The sequence below is a fragment of the Podarcis melisellensis genome (genome assembly GCF_964234715.1).
Source record: "Podarcis melisellensis genome assembly, chromosome: 10".
Classification (NCBI taxonomy): Eukaryota; Metazoa; Chordata; class Lepidosauria; order Squamata; family Lacertidae; genus Podarcis; species Podarcis melisellensis.
This window is the reverse complement of record NC_138542.1, coordinates 36,720,575-36,737,533: the sequence shown is the minus strand read 5'-3', so window position 1 is coordinate 36,737,533 and position 16,959 is coordinate 36,720,575. Positions and strand designations below refer to the sequence as shown.

At 41.1% G+C, this 16,959-nt stretch overlaps 2 protein-coding genes across 3 annotated transcripts in view; one reads left to right on the top strand and one right to left on the bottom strand.

Moving 5' to 3' along the window:
* The window catches only part of METTL25 (methyltransferase like 25), a gene marked incomplete at its 5' end in the record, with an annotated part of 43,323 nt that extends 32,617 nt beyond the window's left edge, over positions 1-10,706 (bottom strand). For both annotated transcript variants that reach the window (XM_081926591.1, XM_081926592.1), the window contains 3 exons: positions 2,788-2,894; positions 6,875-7,039; positions 10,190-10,706. In XM_081926591.1, the coding sequence (XP_081782717.1) occupies positions 2,788-2,894; positions 6,875-7,039; positions 10,190-10,706 (789 nt within the window). The remainder of the gene's footprint in view (positions 1-2,787; positions 2,895-6,874; positions 7,040-10,189) is intronic.
* A 33-nt stretch (positions 10,707-10,739) lies between these two features.
* Positions 10,740-15,773, top strand: CCDC59 (coiled-coil domain containing 59; the record flags this gene model as incomplete). Its single annotated transcript, XM_081926612.1, has 4 exons — positions 10,740-10,878; positions 13,186-13,411; positions 14,415-14,514; positions 15,438-15,773. The coding sequence occupies 4 exons, from the start codon at positions 10,740-10,742 to the stop codon at positions 15,597-15,599; spliced, it is 627 nt and encodes a 208-aa protein (XP_081782738.1). The 3' UTR covers positions 15,600-15,773.
* Positions 15,774-16,959: the final 1,186 nt, after the last annotated feature.

Genomic DNA, 16,959 nt, shown 5'->3' with positions numbered 1-16,959 from the left:
ATCCAGGCATCAGAGTCAGTGCCATGCATGATATTGGGGATGGGGCTAGCAACACAGTCCCACAACCTACTTCTCCACATGGAGAACTGGGTAGGACTATTGTTGGTGGACCGTGCAATTACAAACCATACTAGCAAAACCTATTGCATTACAGGGTGCATTGCTAGTGTGGTGCATAGTCACACAATCCCCCCTAACCCTGTATATCACTGGGAGCAGTGTGGGAGTAACCAGGGAATTGTGGCAACCAGGCGGCTTTGATTAACTAATGAAATGGGCTTAAAGATATCCATTTATGGGTCCTGATACTATTCTTGCCTCTTGTTTATTAGCTTGCATCTGCACTAACTAAGCCAGGAGGTCCTTTTCCAAGATACTTCAAGCTACATGTAAAACAACAACTTGACTTGGTCCCAACACAATTCAATGCTATTGTAGAGAAAAGGTTTTATATTTCTTTTAGATTATGCCTCTGTTTAATATTAAATACTATTACAATGATTTTCTTCATCTAAAACGGGGATGAAGAACCTGTGGCCCTCCAGATGTTGTGAAGACTGTAATTCCATGATCTCTGAACACTGGCTACGAGTGATGGGAGTTGGAAGCCAACAACATCCAGAGGACCACAGGATCCCTTTTTTTAATCTCAAGGCATCCAAAATGCAGCCATTCATAAAATAGACAATGAACTTGATTTATTTATTTATTTTTTGTAAAAACCTGTTGATTGACTTCGAAAGTGATAGTTTTCAAAATAAGTATACCACTTTGCACTTTAATTTTGCTATACAACCAACCACCATACCATCACAGTATCTTCTACCACCCATTAAACATTGCAGGTAAAAAGTTGAAACTAAGGGCAGAGACTGGAGTCTCTTAAAAAAAACCCTCTTAAAAAGATATGTACTGTTGTAAACCATGTGTTTGTGTTTTTCATAGCGCTACACTTTAATTATATTTGGCATACTTTTATGAGAAGGGCTGAAAAGAATCCAATATGAAAAATCTCTCCTAAAGTCTTGCATTTTTTCCATTAACTAAAACCAGGGAGTGCTTTTATCCACCCCACCCCCATATTAATTCCAGTGTAACCAAAAGGCCATTTGGGGGTATTAGGGATTTGCCATTCTGAGCAAACAATGCAATATTACAATGCATTGATTGACTAAAACGTTTAATCATAAACAGCCTCTATTTTACAATACAATACAAATACCTTTACTGGCATTCCAAGTCTCTATTTTATATTCAGTGCAAATTGTGGAAAGTCTGGGTTACAATTAAGACTGTAAGAACAGCCTTCTGGATCAGGCCAATGGCCCATCTCATCCAGCATCCTGTTCTCACAGTGGCCAATCAGATGCCTGTGGGAAACCTGAAAGCAGGACCCAAGCACAAGAGCGCTCTCCCCTTCTGGGGTTTCCAGCAACTGGTATTCAGAAGCATTACTGCCTCTATCTGTGAAGGGAGAGAATAGAAGTTATGGATGGTAGACATCAAAGGCCCTCTCCTCCATGCACTTATCTCATCCTCCTCAAGCCATGTAGGCTGGTGGCCATCACTGCCTCTTGTAGGAGTGACTTCCAGAGTTTAACTATGTGCATAGCTGTCAACATTTCCCTTTTCTAAAGGGAAATTCCCTTATTCCGAATAGGATTCCTCGCAAGAAAAGGGAAAAGTTGACAGCTATGACTATGTGCTGTGTGAAAAAGTGCTTCTTCCAACGTTCTGCTTCAAGGGATTGCCCACAAATTCTAGTTTTATGAAAGAGGGCCAGGCATAATTTCTCCAGGCCAGGCATAATTTTATAAACTTCTACCGTGTCACCTCTTACCTGCCTATTCTCTAAACCAGGCACCCCCAAACTCAGCCCTCCAGCTGTTTTGGGACTACAACTCCCATCATCCCTAGCTAACAGGACCAGTGGTCAGGGATGATGGGAACTGTAGTCCCAAAACATCTGGAGGGCCGATTTTGGGGATGCCTGCACTAAACCAAACACTGCATCCTGTTTTCATAGGGGAGTCTCTTCAACCCCCTGAACATTTTGGTTGCCCTTTTCTGAACCTTTTCCAAATCTGCAATTACTGCAATCAGATGTCAAACCGCACAGGCAGTTGTCTAAGCTTACAGTGCCATGCTATACTCACTTCAGAGCAGACGTACCTAGGGTTGTGCTGAAACAAAATATCGCAACAGAACAAGGCAATAAAACCAAGTTAAAATATCAATCACGATAACCAGGAATGCCAGGAATGGTATTGTAAGTCAGGGAAATGATTGGGGAAACAGGTCCATTTTCAATTGCCATAGGAAACATCCCAGGGTCTGAGCCCGCACAGCCTATTCCTGACTTGGAAGTCCCCTGTACACCAGTGGACAGTCATGGGAGTAGCAGTATTGCCTACGGTTCTTCTGCCTGTGGGAGTGCATGTTGAGTCCAAAGTCCCTTCCCTTTAACAGTCCCCAAATATTCAACAGGCTCCTGAAAGCGCAAGAACTATACCTAAGCGTACCTGTTTTCTAGCTGGACTACTGTACTCTGTCCATGGTCCTGATGTCTAGTTTTTACATCCACATTTCTGGCTTCTGACTCTTGCTGAAGTGTTTGATCAAACCTGCAGAGAACTGAATCTAAAATCAATGGTTTCTTGATCGCATTTATTATCCCTAAGGGGCTGGAGCTAGTCCATGGGTCTTTGCTTTAAAGTCCAAAACTGGAACAAGTATGACTTTACTTTTTAAAATAAGTACACAATATGAAATCATAAGAATTCTTACCTGGTTTAGGCCGTAATACTTTGCAATGGCGTCTACTAACTCTGACATCAGCTGCACTTCATGTGACTTCTTATTGTTCATGAAGTCATCTGTTTTTATCTCTACTTCTGATCGACACAAAATGCAAATAAATTAGAAGGGTTTGATTTTTTAAAAAGAAAATGCACAACCAATTATGCACCAATTCTGAATAGCTGATTTTACTGATTCTTATCAGTAAATAACAGTTTTGCTTAGGACCAATTGATTGTCATCAAATAAATTAGATAATTCAAAATAATAAGAACTAAAACTAGTTCTTATTACTAATGTCAGTGACACCCCACATCGGGCCATTTTGTTGGAAAGTGTTCACCATGTTGATTTGTCCCTTTTCCCAAATTATTTTTATTATAACAAGAGAGGGGAAATTTCCAATACAAACAGGAGAAAATAACAAAAAAAATTAAGATCCTATGCAATGAAAACCAGCAGGAGAAAACAAAACAGTTACTAAGGAATTCTCATGCAGACTTGCTAAATTAAAAATTAAAGAATGAAGGAATGAAGAGTTAACATCATTGTTTCCCAACGATACTAGTAATCCATCTTGAGACTTGCCAAAAGGGCTGTGCTTTTAAACATGTGGAAGTATGGTCAAGGGCTGTCATCATACAGCAGATTTTATCAGCTCACAAAAAATTAATACTGACAAACAAAATTCAAAGAAGGCAGAAGCCAGCCATGTCATTTTTGTGTTCTGCTATCAAATGTTGATGTAGTCAAAAGAAAAGATTGATTAAAGTTTAGGTTCCCCATAAACGTTGGCTGGGATCCAACAAGATGCATGCAGAAAGAGGCCCCTGAATTTTCTCAAAAGCTGCTTAGGGAACGTTATCAAAGCTGGAAGCAAAGGCTGCTGTTGGGAAATCCCTACACAAAATGCATGCAGAAGGATCTCCTGTTGGCACAACAGGCTTTTTCAATCCTGGCTGTTCAGCTGGAATAATTTTTGAAGGCTAGTATTACTGAAGATCTTTCATTTAAAGAAATCACATACAATAGGACAGCAAATATTATATTTGCATTAAATGCACTGCTAACCACTGCAATACCCCCAAATAATTGTATGTGCATTCATACAAGGCACACTACAGTCACTTACATAATTATGTTAGTAACAGTACAGTAATACGCTGAAATGCTCCTCCTCAAGTTCATTGTTTTTTAGATTAAAGGCACTTACCAGATGCTTTAAAATTAATTATTGCTCACCTAGCTGATTTCACAAAGTCTGAAAGAGCACCAAACTCCTTTTTTATAATTTTTATTAAATTTTCTGTTTTACAACTTCAAATACTCATTTTACATCCTTAAGATATCAATGACTTCCCTTCCTCTCTTTCCATGGTTCATTTTATATATCTTAAATCCCTGCATATTTTACCAAAAAACTATACTAATCAGTTTTCCATTATTGCATTCATCAAAACTTATTTGCACTGTTGAATTTATCTTAATGCTCCAGCGTTTTCAGCTGTACACCATTATTTTCCATATACAGTGGAACCTCTACTCATGACCGCAATCCGTTCCAGAGGCCCGTCCGGAAGTCAAAACGGGTCGCTGGGAGAGGCACTATTGAGCGCAGGCGGTGATTGCCCACTTCTGTGCATGCACAAATGGCAGCAAACCCACCAGTTACCTCCCAGTTTGCCCCTGACGTTGGGCGAAATGGACGCGAGTGAAAGCGGACGCAAGAAGAGGTTTGACTGTATTCAATAAACTTTTTCCAATCTTCTTTAAACGTATGTTCTTCTTGTTCTCTCATTCTATACATTAAGTCTGCAAGCTGTGCATATTCTGTCACCTTGAGTTGCCACTCTTCTTTGGTTGGGACCTCTAAAGAGCACTGGACTTTTGATCGGAAAGCAGCCAATAATGTTATGTCTGTAAGGTGAAATAGTAACACCAAATATCATTCTCAAATATGAGTTCCTTCAGTACAGGGAAATCCTGACTCCTAATTTAAAATACAAATAATGGATACTTGAAGGAAACAGTTTAAAGATGCTTTGGTAGCAGAAGCCTCTCAAAGGCTTAAGCACTCCATAGCACCATTGATGTTTCATGAGGCCAATGCTCTTCTGAGATATACAAACAGCTGCAATTTAATTTTAAGAGGGGAAAAGACACTTTTGTAAATGTAATGCTAGAAGTGGGTAGCGTGTTTCCAAGTTATTTTGGTTATTTCTGAAGCAGACTGTGTAGCTCTTCAAAGCAGTATCTCTGACATATTTTTTCTTTTTATGTTGATAAGGAAAATCATAAAAACCAGATGAAAGAATTTCGAGAACAATATGTTTGAATGTTATAACATTCCTCTCTTTGGGCACATTTCTTTGTCGAAAAATGCAATTTGTTCAAGAACATTTCTCAACAGTTAACAGATGTGCCTCTTTTCTGAAATGCAGAAATAAATCTAGGAATGTCTGGAAAACATTCTACATTTAAAGGTCCCAGTGATCATACAAAAAGACCATATTACAACCCTGAAGTTGGGAATTTGGCCTCACCAGGTGACTGCCAAGCAATTCCATTCAACTTAATAGGTTTCTTTTAATGCTGTTAAATACAAGGAACTTATTCTGGATTCAGTTTTGTTCTGTTGTTACGGTTTCAAATTATTTTACAATTATGTGCCCCATTTATAATGGTTGTGAGTTTTGTATCTACTATGCAAGTTTTAGCACATCGAGATAGGAAGAAAGTCAGCAGTTGTAAAACATAAAGCAAGGTAAAGTGGTCCCAATTGCCAAGTGGCAGCTAAAATTTGAGTGTGAAGTTGAAAACGAGGGACCTAGACGTAAGAAGCACTAAATGTGAAATTACTATGGCTGCCCTCCTGGACCATGTGACTAACTATGCTGGCTCAGTGTGACTATGATTTCTTTCATTTTTTTGAGCAGTAGCTCCCAGTTTTGAAACTTAAGTTTTGAAACTTACAGGATTTCCAAAAACCATTTGATATGTGAAGTTCAGAGAGAACTCTTCAGAGAAAAGAAAAAAGATGTTCTGATGGGAATATATAAGAAATCACACACGGCCAAGCGTATGACTAACAAACAAAAATTTGAACACTATTGTTGCAAAAAAAGAAAAGAAAAAAGTAGGATGCCCCAGTAATGATGTTTGAAGAGATGACTAGCATTGCATTTGTATGCACTTACCTTCCTTATCAACGTGTGTGTGTGTGTGTGTGTGTGTGTGTAAACTTAGTTATGGTGAATCTGGGTGGAGAAAAATCAATGATTTTTAAAACAAAACAAAAAATCGGATATATATTTTTAAAAAAATGCTTTTGGAGGAAAAATCTTTCTAAAGATAGTTTTCTATTTAAGTTACATTATAGTCCAAAGGCTATTCATCGGGAAATAAGGATTTGTTTTTAATTATGTAGCACGAGGCTTTATATGCAATGTAAATTTTTTATATAACTGTAAAAACTACTCTGAAAATTTATTATTTCAAAAATGAAACCTTCATCTGGTTGTAAATATTAAGATTATATCCGCAAGAATGAGCCTTTCTGTAAAAAAATAATTTAAATCAAGTCGTAATGACTAGTGATTTCAATCATGATTTCGATCATGATTTTGATCGTGATTTCAATCGATTCGATTTCAATCAAATCCACCCTGTGGTGAATCAAGTGCTTTTGCCTCTTTATTAACCTGCCTTTGGATCACCTCGTGTGTTGTGTTGTGTGTACTCCCTACTCGTTCCTCCTCCACCAAACCAGATGCTTGTCCCTTCTCTCCAACTTTGGAAGATGTTCTCCCTTCATCAAGCCTCCTAAACGCGCCAGAAGAAGTTTCTAACAGAACTTTAGCCCAGCTCTACCTGGGAGAAAGCCTAGCCTCACATAACACAGTGGGACAGCGAGTAGACATATATATAGGATTGTGCTACATGTAAGTTTTAAAGATTTCTGAATTGCTTAGAAAAGGAATCCAGAATGTCATAACGCATGTAAACAAGAACAGGTGAATAGGAAGGAGAAAGCTTTAAGGAAATATAAAAAATAGATTCCAAGATTATAACTTACCTGACCTTGGCTGCTGTGTCCTTTCTAGTGCTTCTAGCATCTGTTCTAAGGAGATACACACCCCAAGGTTTGGCATGGAGTAATATTTAGCAGCGAGAGCAAAAGCCTGCACGTTGATCAGCCTCTGAGAATTTTCACAGAAAATGTTGTAAAACTCACAGCTATCTGTAAAAAAAGAAGGAAATACAATTAATTTTGTAATTACCGTATTTTTTGCTCTATAAGACACACTTTTTCCCTCCTAAAGAGTATGTGGAAATGTGTGTGCGTCTTATGGAGCGAATGCAGGCTGCGCAGCTATCCCAGAAGCCAGCCCAGAAAGAGGGATCGCTGCTTTTGCTGCACAGTGATCCCTCTTGCTGTTCTGGCTTCTGGGATTCAGAATAATTTTTTTCTTGTTTTCCTTCTCCAAACACTAGGTGCGTCTTGTGGTCTGGTGCATCTTATAGAGCGAAAAATACAGTAACTGTAGAGGGATAATTCCTTTACTCCAAATCTTAATGCAATCTAACAAAAACTGGATACCCAGAAATAAATATTGTCACCTCACCTTTCGCACATCACACTATGGATTCTGATAACTGGAGACAAAAGTCACATTGAGACTGCTAGAATATATATATATATATATATATATATATATATATATATATGGCATATGCCTAACTAGCCATTATGTAACCTTAACACATAAAATCTCCTTTTGCGATGAAAATGCATATATATTTGTTTCTGCCTTTTGGGGGGGGTAGCGGGTTAAAAACCAGCTAGATCCAGTTCACACTGAATTAATCTGTAGTTTCAATTTACAGTTATGGCAGGAGCTCCTACAATACCAGCTGGAACAAAACAGAAATCAACAGTGTCAATAAACTGTTAAGGATTGCTGATTTCTATTCTTTTTGAGGTCAGCATCTTGTTTCTTTCCTTTTGCAAGCGAAAATTTGAAAACTGAAGAGCGGGCGGGCAGGGGGATATGGGAGTGGGCAATCTCTGCTCAAAAACAAAAGCAGACTTCTTTCACCCATGGCAGAAATGTTCAGCAGCTTGGAGGGAAAGTAAAAATAATCTGCATTTCATCCTTTAGAAACCTCAGAATGGCTTAAATGAGATTTTCAAGTACTGTACTTTCATTTTAAAAGTACCTAAAATATATAAGCACGGTACAGACTTTAAATAATAAAACAGTGCCTGCCAACAAGCTCAGAAATAGGTCTGGTGCAAAAGAAAAAAAAATATGAATGGGCAGGGGAGAGGAAAAGAAACTCCCGGGAGAGGAGCCAAATGGCAACTGGTCCTGGCACTAACCAGATGTACATATAATATGACTTCACGCCCATTTTTTTTTTTGTTTGGAAATACACAAAGCTGGCTTCTCCCACTTGAGAACTTTCCTGTCTTCAGGTAAAGCAGCTTATGGTGCTGCCGCAAGAGAGAGTAAGTGGCTAAAGTTGACGTTTCTCCACCAACCGCTATCTGAGAAAACGAGTATAAGATTTATCTAAATTTATAATCTGGCAGAATTAGGATGGACCACACAATGCTAAAGCAGTAGTAGCACACTAAATAGCACATGCTGAGGAAAATGCCAATGTCTGGCTGTCAAATCAGTTATCTAGAAACCCAATGCTACTTTATCTGCAGCCGGATATCAAAATTTTTATACACTGTAAATCTATATGCATGCTCAGGAAGGAGTTTAGTAGTCATTGACTGAATGGAAGGTTGCATGGGAACTCTTGAGTTCCATTAATGGAAATAAAGTAGAGATATAAATGTCATAAAATAATTTAATCTCCTCTGGACGCAAGAAATATGTGATTAGTCTGCAAATTTGATTCTATTAGTTTAAGACTGCAAATCAGAATCCAGAATTTCTTTCCTGCCCTAAGTAAAATGTAGCATAGCAAAGCTAGGATTACTGGCAACTACTGCAATTGTGAAAGATCACCAGTTTTATCAAGAAATATCTGGGTACATTTTACATTTCATGGCTCTACTGCTTACAGCTTACCATGCCCCAACACTATGCTTTTTTAGATAATTTGTTAAATTGTTAAAACAATGTTTCCAATACTAATATTATTGTTCTGGTTAACTTTCCCCCTCCCAATACTGTTCCCTTTGTGGTTATGTTTTATTATGTTGTTACGTTGTTTAAAATGTTGCCATTGAAAAAAACATTTAAAAATATTATTTCAAATAGTTAATTTCAATTATAATAAATACATATGTTATATAGTCTCACAGGGGTTCCCAAACTGTGATCTGAGAGCTTTACTCAAGGGGTTTGCAGCATCTCTGTGGATTTGTGGTTGAGGATGAGAAAAATCAACATTCATATTGATTTTTAAACTGTATCTTTAACTGATTTTTAAACTGTATCTTTATTGCTTCTTTTATATTGATTTTTAATTGTGTTCTACGGAATTCAAACTGTAACACAATAAAAATGCAAGAAACAAAAGAAGCAATAAATATACCATTTAAAAATTATACTCCCATTATACAAATGGGAAGAAAACTATTAAGTGGTGTGACAAGACAATAATGTAGTGTTGCCTTATGTCCTCTTTCCCCCCATATGTCCTCTTTTTCCAGGACACGTCCTCCTTTTCATGTATGTAAAATGAGAGCCATCATAGCAATCCACGGTTAGAAGCAGAAGTCGGCAAATGTGTCCGCTTCTTTGGTCTTCAGACTATGGCAACCCTACAACTTCAAGTTGCCCACGGTGGTGGGGAGTTTGGGAAGCAATGTGCCTAAATAAATTCAAATGTCTCATTGCAAGAAATGCCATTCATTGCACAAATATATCATGTACCTAAACACTGCAAACCTGGGAGTAAGTGTTCCGGTTTGCTTACGTGCTCTGTTTTGAGTGGTACACTTCTGTTTTGAGTGGTATGCCAAGGTCTGTCTGTTTTTGCTATTTATATTGCGTTTTTGTTTCTGGGTGGAACCCAGTTCACCTACTGACAGATTGATTGTGTGACTGCAGTACATTGTTTATTGCTTTCATTTTATGGATCAATGGTCTCGTTAGATAGTAAAATTCAAGTTAAGGGTTTTTTTAAAAAAGTCTGGAACAGATTAAACAATTTTGCATTACTTTCTATGGGAAAGCAACTGCGCCTCGGTTTTGGAACGCTTTGGATTTGGAACGGACTTCCGGAAAGGACTAAGTTCGAGAACCAAGGTACCACTGCAATAAAATAACGGCAAACGCTTTTGTTAATAGCCAGTGGAGACCGCACCCCCTCCCCCGGCCACGTGCGCTGCGGGCCGCCTTCTAAGCAGAGTGGAGGCGCTTACCGGCGGCCTCCTCCAGGGGGCGCTGCAGAGGCGGCTCCTCCAGGAGCTGCTGAAGCCTCTCTCCGCTCAGCGCTTCCAGCACCGCCTCCGGGGGAAGCGCCACCATCTTCTCCCACAGGCCGCGAGTGTAGAAGTCCACCGTGTGGGCCCGGCACAGCGAAAGCATCCGTCCCAGGAACCGCGCCACCGCCCGCAGCCGCGCCACCACCGTCTCCGCCGGCAGCTCCGGGGGAAGAGGGCGGTTCGGCCCGGGGACCGGCGCGGAAGCCTCGCGGACGCGCCGCGACATCGCCGGCGGGGGAACGGATAGAACCGAGCTGCTCAGGCGTAAAAGGAAGGGCTCGGCGCTCGATTGGGAGAGCCTGTCCGTCTCCAAGGACGCCCGTTCGCTCTCGCCTACCCTGCCCAGGCTAAGCGAATCGAGCACCGATAGAAAGGCCGGCGATTTCTCTTCATCAGGGATAAGGCGGCGACTCCCGAGGCCGAAGGGAAGCGGTCGCCGGTTGGAGTACGTCATCGGCACGCGACGAAGCCGAGCGGAAGTTGGCAGATGGCGCCTGTAGCAAGGAAGAGAGAGGCGCCGGGCGCCGAGAAAGATGCCGGGGCGGAGAAGAAGTCGCAGGTTCGCCCTGGTCGGAAACGGCAGTGGAGGAAAGACCCGCGTCTGGTGCGAGGGAGCGTCCGGGAGGGTAAGGGCAGCCAGGAAGGAGCGGGGGGAGGGGGGCGGTCGTTCTTCCTATACTGGCCCCCTTCCGTTGCCTTTAAACTTTAATTTATAAACACTGGGCGATAACCAGCTAAGTCGTACTCTGAATAGACCCATTGGAATCAATGGTGCACTTTGAATTATTATTATTATTATTATTATTATTATTATTATTATTTCTACCCCGCCCATCTGGCTGGGTTTCCCCAGCCACTCTGGGCGGCTGCCAACAGAATATTAAAAACACAATAAAACCTCAAACATTAAAAACGTCCCTAAACAGGGCTGCCTTCAGATGTCTTCTAAAAGTCAGAAGAATGTGGCTATGTTTGGATATCCATTTCGGTCAGGGTTTAGTCCCGGCTTTGGCGCAGAAGCTGCTTTGGTTGCCATGCATTTGGTTGTCACGAGAGGCAGGAAAATGCGTCCTTGTTCGTTCTCCTCGATCTCCCTTGGCAGCTTTTGATACCGTTGACTGTGATATAATTCTGGCTGTCTTGAGTTAGGGGTGTGTGGTACTTCTGGAACTACTGCTGTTGCCTGAGACTTAAGTGGCTTCGGTGGCGCAGAGTGCCTTCCCTCAGCTTCTGCTGGTGGCCCATCCTGGACAAGGAGAGCATCACTACTGCTGTCTATGCTCTGGTATCCTCTAGCTCAGTGTTTCCCAAACTTTTTTGGGCAACGGCACACCTGTTTACTGAAAAAAAATCTCACGGCACACCACCATTAAAGCCCCGCCCCGTGACGTCAGCGCGCAGCGTCACGCCGGGAGGGACGCACGAAAGTGAAAGTTTTTTCCCTCCCCCTTGCCGGGGAACCTCCAAGCTTTGGGGGTGGGAGGAGGCAGCAGAGCGAGGGACTGAGGGACGGCGGCAACTGAGGCGGCGGCGGCTGTTGTGGTGGTGGCGGCGATAGCGGGCGGAGGAGGGGGCGGCGGCGGGGCTTGAGGAGCCGTCGCCGGGAGTTGCTGCTGCTGTTGTTGCTGCTGCTGCCCGGACATGCCGGCCTCCTCCTCCTCCGCTGTCTCGCGCTCCTCCCTTTTGCACGCGCTGCCCCGCCGCTCGGCACCACCACCGCGGAGCCGCCCCCGGCTCGACGCGGATCCTCGCCGCCGCCGCCTCTCACCGCCCGACTCGCCCGCCTCCCTCCCACGGCACACCAGCCAATGTCTGACGGCACAGTAGTGTGCCGCGGAACACCGGTTGGGAAACACTGCTCTAGCTTAGACTCTTGCAACACGTTCTACATAGGGCTGCCGCTGAAAACAGTTCAGAAACTTCCACTGGTGCAAAGTTTGGCGTCCGGGTTGCTTACTGGCGCTAGACAGTTTAAGCATATTATAACTATTCCTGGCCTGACTGCCCTGACTGCAGATTTGTTTCTGGGCCCAATTCAAAGTGCTGGTCTTGACCTATAAAGCCTTAAACTGCCCAGGGCTGTAATGATCTCAAACACTGCCTTTCCCCATATGAACCGGTCCAGACCCTGCAAACAGCTTTGTGTGCCTTCTCCACAAGAGGTCTGGAAGGTGCCAATACCAACTGGGCTCTCCATTTGTGGAGTGCTGTCCCAGGGAGCCTCACTTGGTGTGTTCATTATGTATCTTTAGGTGCCAGGCAAAAACGTTTTTATATAACCAGGCCTTGGGCTAATTAATATTCTGTCGTCTTTAAAATGGGTTTGTGTGAACCACCCTGCAATCTTTGGATGAAGGATGGTATACAAATTTAATAAATAATAATAAGATTAACTACAAAATGTGACATCCTGGCAAAACATTTTATTTAAATATTGTTCACTTAGAAGTGAGCTTTGCGGGGCTCGTAGCTTAGGCTGCAGTCCTAACCCTACTCACCTTGGAGTTCAGTTGGACTTGCTTCTGGGTAGACATGGTTAGGACCTCAGGCTTAGTAAGGGTTGCTAAGTATAAAGTTTGACCTTACCTACCTGTCCAACAAGGTCTTCCATCAGTTTGCAGAGGAAGAGACAGTGATCACATTCACACATCACAGGAACCCAGCTATGACTTAGTAAGACCATGTGAAAGCAAGGGCTCCAAGAGAGGAGTTTGCAGAAAGGGTGGAGAGCAAGGTTAAGTTCTTTTACATGAGCAAGTCAGCTTGCTCAACATTCGAGTTGACACTGTTAACTACAGTTCTTCAAGAGAAGATGGAGCATTATTTCAAAGATCATCTGGAAGAAACATTAGTAAAAGAGAGTGTTATGTTATAACATTTGTAGTTTTAATCACACTTTTTTCTTATTCCACATCTTTTTTTGGTGTCTATAGGACAGGGTTTTGCCTTTTGGAGAAAGCAAAAGATCCAACGTGACTACAAGAAATTGCTTAAAAAGGAAAGCAATGCCAATTCTCAGAAGAACATTGGGTACAAAGAAGATTACCCAGAACACCTGAAGCATCTTTACTTAGCTGAAGAGGAAATGCTTAAGAAACAACGGAAGCCTAGGAATGTTCGCCCTTCTATACCAAAAGAAGAGGAAATTGCAACCACAAAGTAAGAAACCTTTTGGGAACTGCTTTTATCCTATAATTTCTTTTTAAAGGTGAGCCTAGGTTATTATTCTAGCAGGTGTTTTCACAGCATTTTAGTTCCATTCAGGGTAATCTTTCATTTTCCAAGCTTAGTTCAGTGAAAAAGGTAGCAACTAGCAGTGACAGCATATAAAATAGTTCAGCTATTTTAGGATTTGGGTCAAATTATAGTAAATTGTCCTAAGGGATGCGGGTGGCGCTGTGGGCTAAACCACTGGGCCACTTGGGCTTGCCGATCGAAAGGTCGGTGGTTCGAATCCCCACGACGGAGTGAGCTCCCATTGCTCGGTCCCAGCTCCTGCCAACCTAGCAGTTCAAAAGCACAAAGTGCAAGTAGATAAATTGGTACCGCTCTGGCAGGAAGGTAAACGGCATTTCCGTGCGCTGCTCTGGTTCCCCCAGAAGCGGCTTAGTCATGCTGGCCACATGTCTGCGGAGAAACTGTCTGTGGAAGTGGACAAACACCGGCTCCCTTGGCCTGTAAAGCAAGATGAGTGCCACAACACCAGACTCCCTGACCACGTTTGCTGAGGTTGATAGGAACTGTAAGGTACCACATTGGCTATATAGAATATAGTTACGGTACATATAAGGAAGTTACATGATTACATATGCATTTTTCTTAATAGTTGCAAACCACTTTTCAAACATAATAGATCTCAAGCAGCTCAAAATAGTTAAATCAGATTTATAGGTAGATGATAATTGCTCTGAACATGATAGATGCAGAATAGCAGACAATGCTGCCTATCTGAAAGTTGGTGTTCGCAAAAGCAGTTCTGTAGGTCAGATGAGCAATAGACTCCTTTCCCCAGCACAGCCTGTTGTTGCTGCTGCACTTTTCCAAATTGTATTGAGAGGACCATTAAAAGCACTGAATCAGAATTGCAAACTTTACACAAATAGTATAATTGCATTAATCGAAAATCAATACTTTTACTCACTGGTTTGTTTGTCTAATGCAGGTGCAACATGGTTCATCGAAAATTTAAAACGAAAACCTCAAACCAGAAAGCGAAAGAAGAATATGAGAAAATAAAAGCCGAACGAGAGAAGAAAAAAGAGGTAAGTCTTAAAGTCTTAAGTTTCTCACAGAAAGTTAGCACTTTAGAGAGTGGGAAGAGGTGAGAGTTAATCAACAAGGGTTTTGTTTTATTCCCTGGCACTGACGTTGATGCTGGCAACTTCTTTTGTCTTACAGCTCATAATAATTTTATGTAACTCTATATATTGTTAGAAAGGGGTCCACCAGTCTGGTTTTTTAAGAATACATTTATTAATACAAATCTTTCAAATACCGAATTATATAATTTAATTAAAGTGGCCCCCTGCATGCTATATTTGATGGTTTCATGACTTTCTTTATTTCTGCATTCCAAAATCTTACTAGTTTCAATTACATTCCAGTCATAATCATAATCTCTTATACAACAACTGCAATATTAATAGCTTCTGTTTGTGTTGAAACATTAAGTGATTTATAAAACTGTAAATTAGGAACTCAAACTATATCCTTGTTCTTCTTGTGTGGCAATTATTCTGTCCACGGTGTTTTTCCTGTCCTTGTAAGATGTTATGTCTTTCTCCCCCCTCCCCCCAATTATTGCTCACATCAGTCATACCGAAGAGATCCACCAGTCTGATGTCTTCTCAAACAGCTGTACTGTAGTCCTAACCATGAAGAACAATGCAATAACATAAACAAATGTGCTCCCCCGCCCCCGCCGGTATCAGAAAGACAATGGAAAGACAGACTTGTACTTTATCATTAGATATGTAACTGTTGATTACTTTTTTCCACACTAAAAACATTGGAACAAATGAAGGAGGTATCATGGACAAATATTTTTAGATATCACCATTTATTTTCCTAGCATATATACCTGTAAAAAGATATTTGCAACTTGCATATATATATATAACAATTTCTTTAAAAGTATGAAAGTCATACTTCTTTTAATTACTTGGGTATTTTTTTATTATTTCAGGCAGCCATAAAAAGAAGAGAAGAAATAGAAAAAGCTCAAAAGCTCTACAAACAGAAGAAAATGGAAGCTTATAAAATTTTAAGTAAAAAGACAAGAAAAGGACAGCCAAATCTAAACTTACAAATGGAGTACCTCCTTCAGAAAATACAGAAAAACCAATAAACTCTTGTTTTTTTATTACCAGTGCAAACAAAAATGAGCCTTTAAGATTATAAAACTTGTTATCCCTCCTCAGAATTGGAAAACCTGATATTAGAGAATTGGCTCTTGGGAAAGGGTACAAAATTATGATGAAAGTATTTTGAGGGTACCAGAATAAAATCTGTTTTCAAACTATCTGAACTTGCAAATCTGGGTATCATATTTTTCTACTAGTATTTTAAAATAAATACATGTATCTGCATTAGACTAGCAGTGGTCTAATTTTAGCTAAAATCTCTGAATTCTTGTGGTCTTGGTTTTTCCCCCCATCCAGTTGTTACTTCATTTGTGTTCTTAGAATGGACATCACACTGTTTACCACAACAAACACAAGACTGTTCCTGATTCAATCTCACTTAGTATATAATTGTTGGAAGTGTGATTAATGGACGGAGGCTACTGATATTTTATTACATTAATGAATAGCTGCACTGCCGTCAAGCACTAACTCATAACGAAAAGCCTGGTTGACACGAGTTTTATTGGGAAGCAAAGCAATATGTATTGATTTTAAGATAATGAAAAGTGGTTCTGTCAATAGCAGAATCAAAGAAGATAGGTACATAAGCAGAGTCAATCCATGGAATGACTTTTCTTCTTTTGCTGTATGATGCTCTTACACAAATGTAACATCTTAATCCTGTGTATCCTCCTTCCAAGTCAGTCGTGGGCCCTGCAACACTTTGCTTGTGCAATGATAGATGACACATATGGAGATACAGGTTTCTAATGCCAGGTTTGATCACTGAAGCTCACTGTTGTCAATGCAATAAAAAGCAATATGAAGCAGCCCTTATATTGGGGAGATTAAAATACTTTTTTAAAAAAATGAAAATGGTATGTTTCTGCCTTTTTGCTTCCATTTGGCTAACACAGGCCTGGAGTGTTAAATTTCATGTGTTTTAAGTTTTACCCATGGATTGTAGGCGGGGCACACACACACCTTGTAATCAGACTGTCTCGCCAGAGTGGTGCATACCCTGGTTATCTACCGCTTGGACTACTGCAATGCGCTCTATGTGGGGTTACCTTTGAAGGTGACCCAGAAACTACAATTAATCCAGAATGTGGCAGCTAGACTGGTGACTGGGAGTGGCCACATAACACCGGTCCTGAAAGACCTACATTGGCTCCCAGTACGTTTCTGAGCACAATTCAAAGTGTTGGTGTTGACCTTTAAAGCCCTAAACGGCCTCGGCCCTGAATACCTGAAGGAGCATCTCCACCCCCAGCGTTCAGCCCAGACACTGATGTCCAGCGCAGAGGGCCTTCTGGTTGCTCCCTCTCTGAGAAATGAGGTTACAGGGAACCAGGCAGAGGG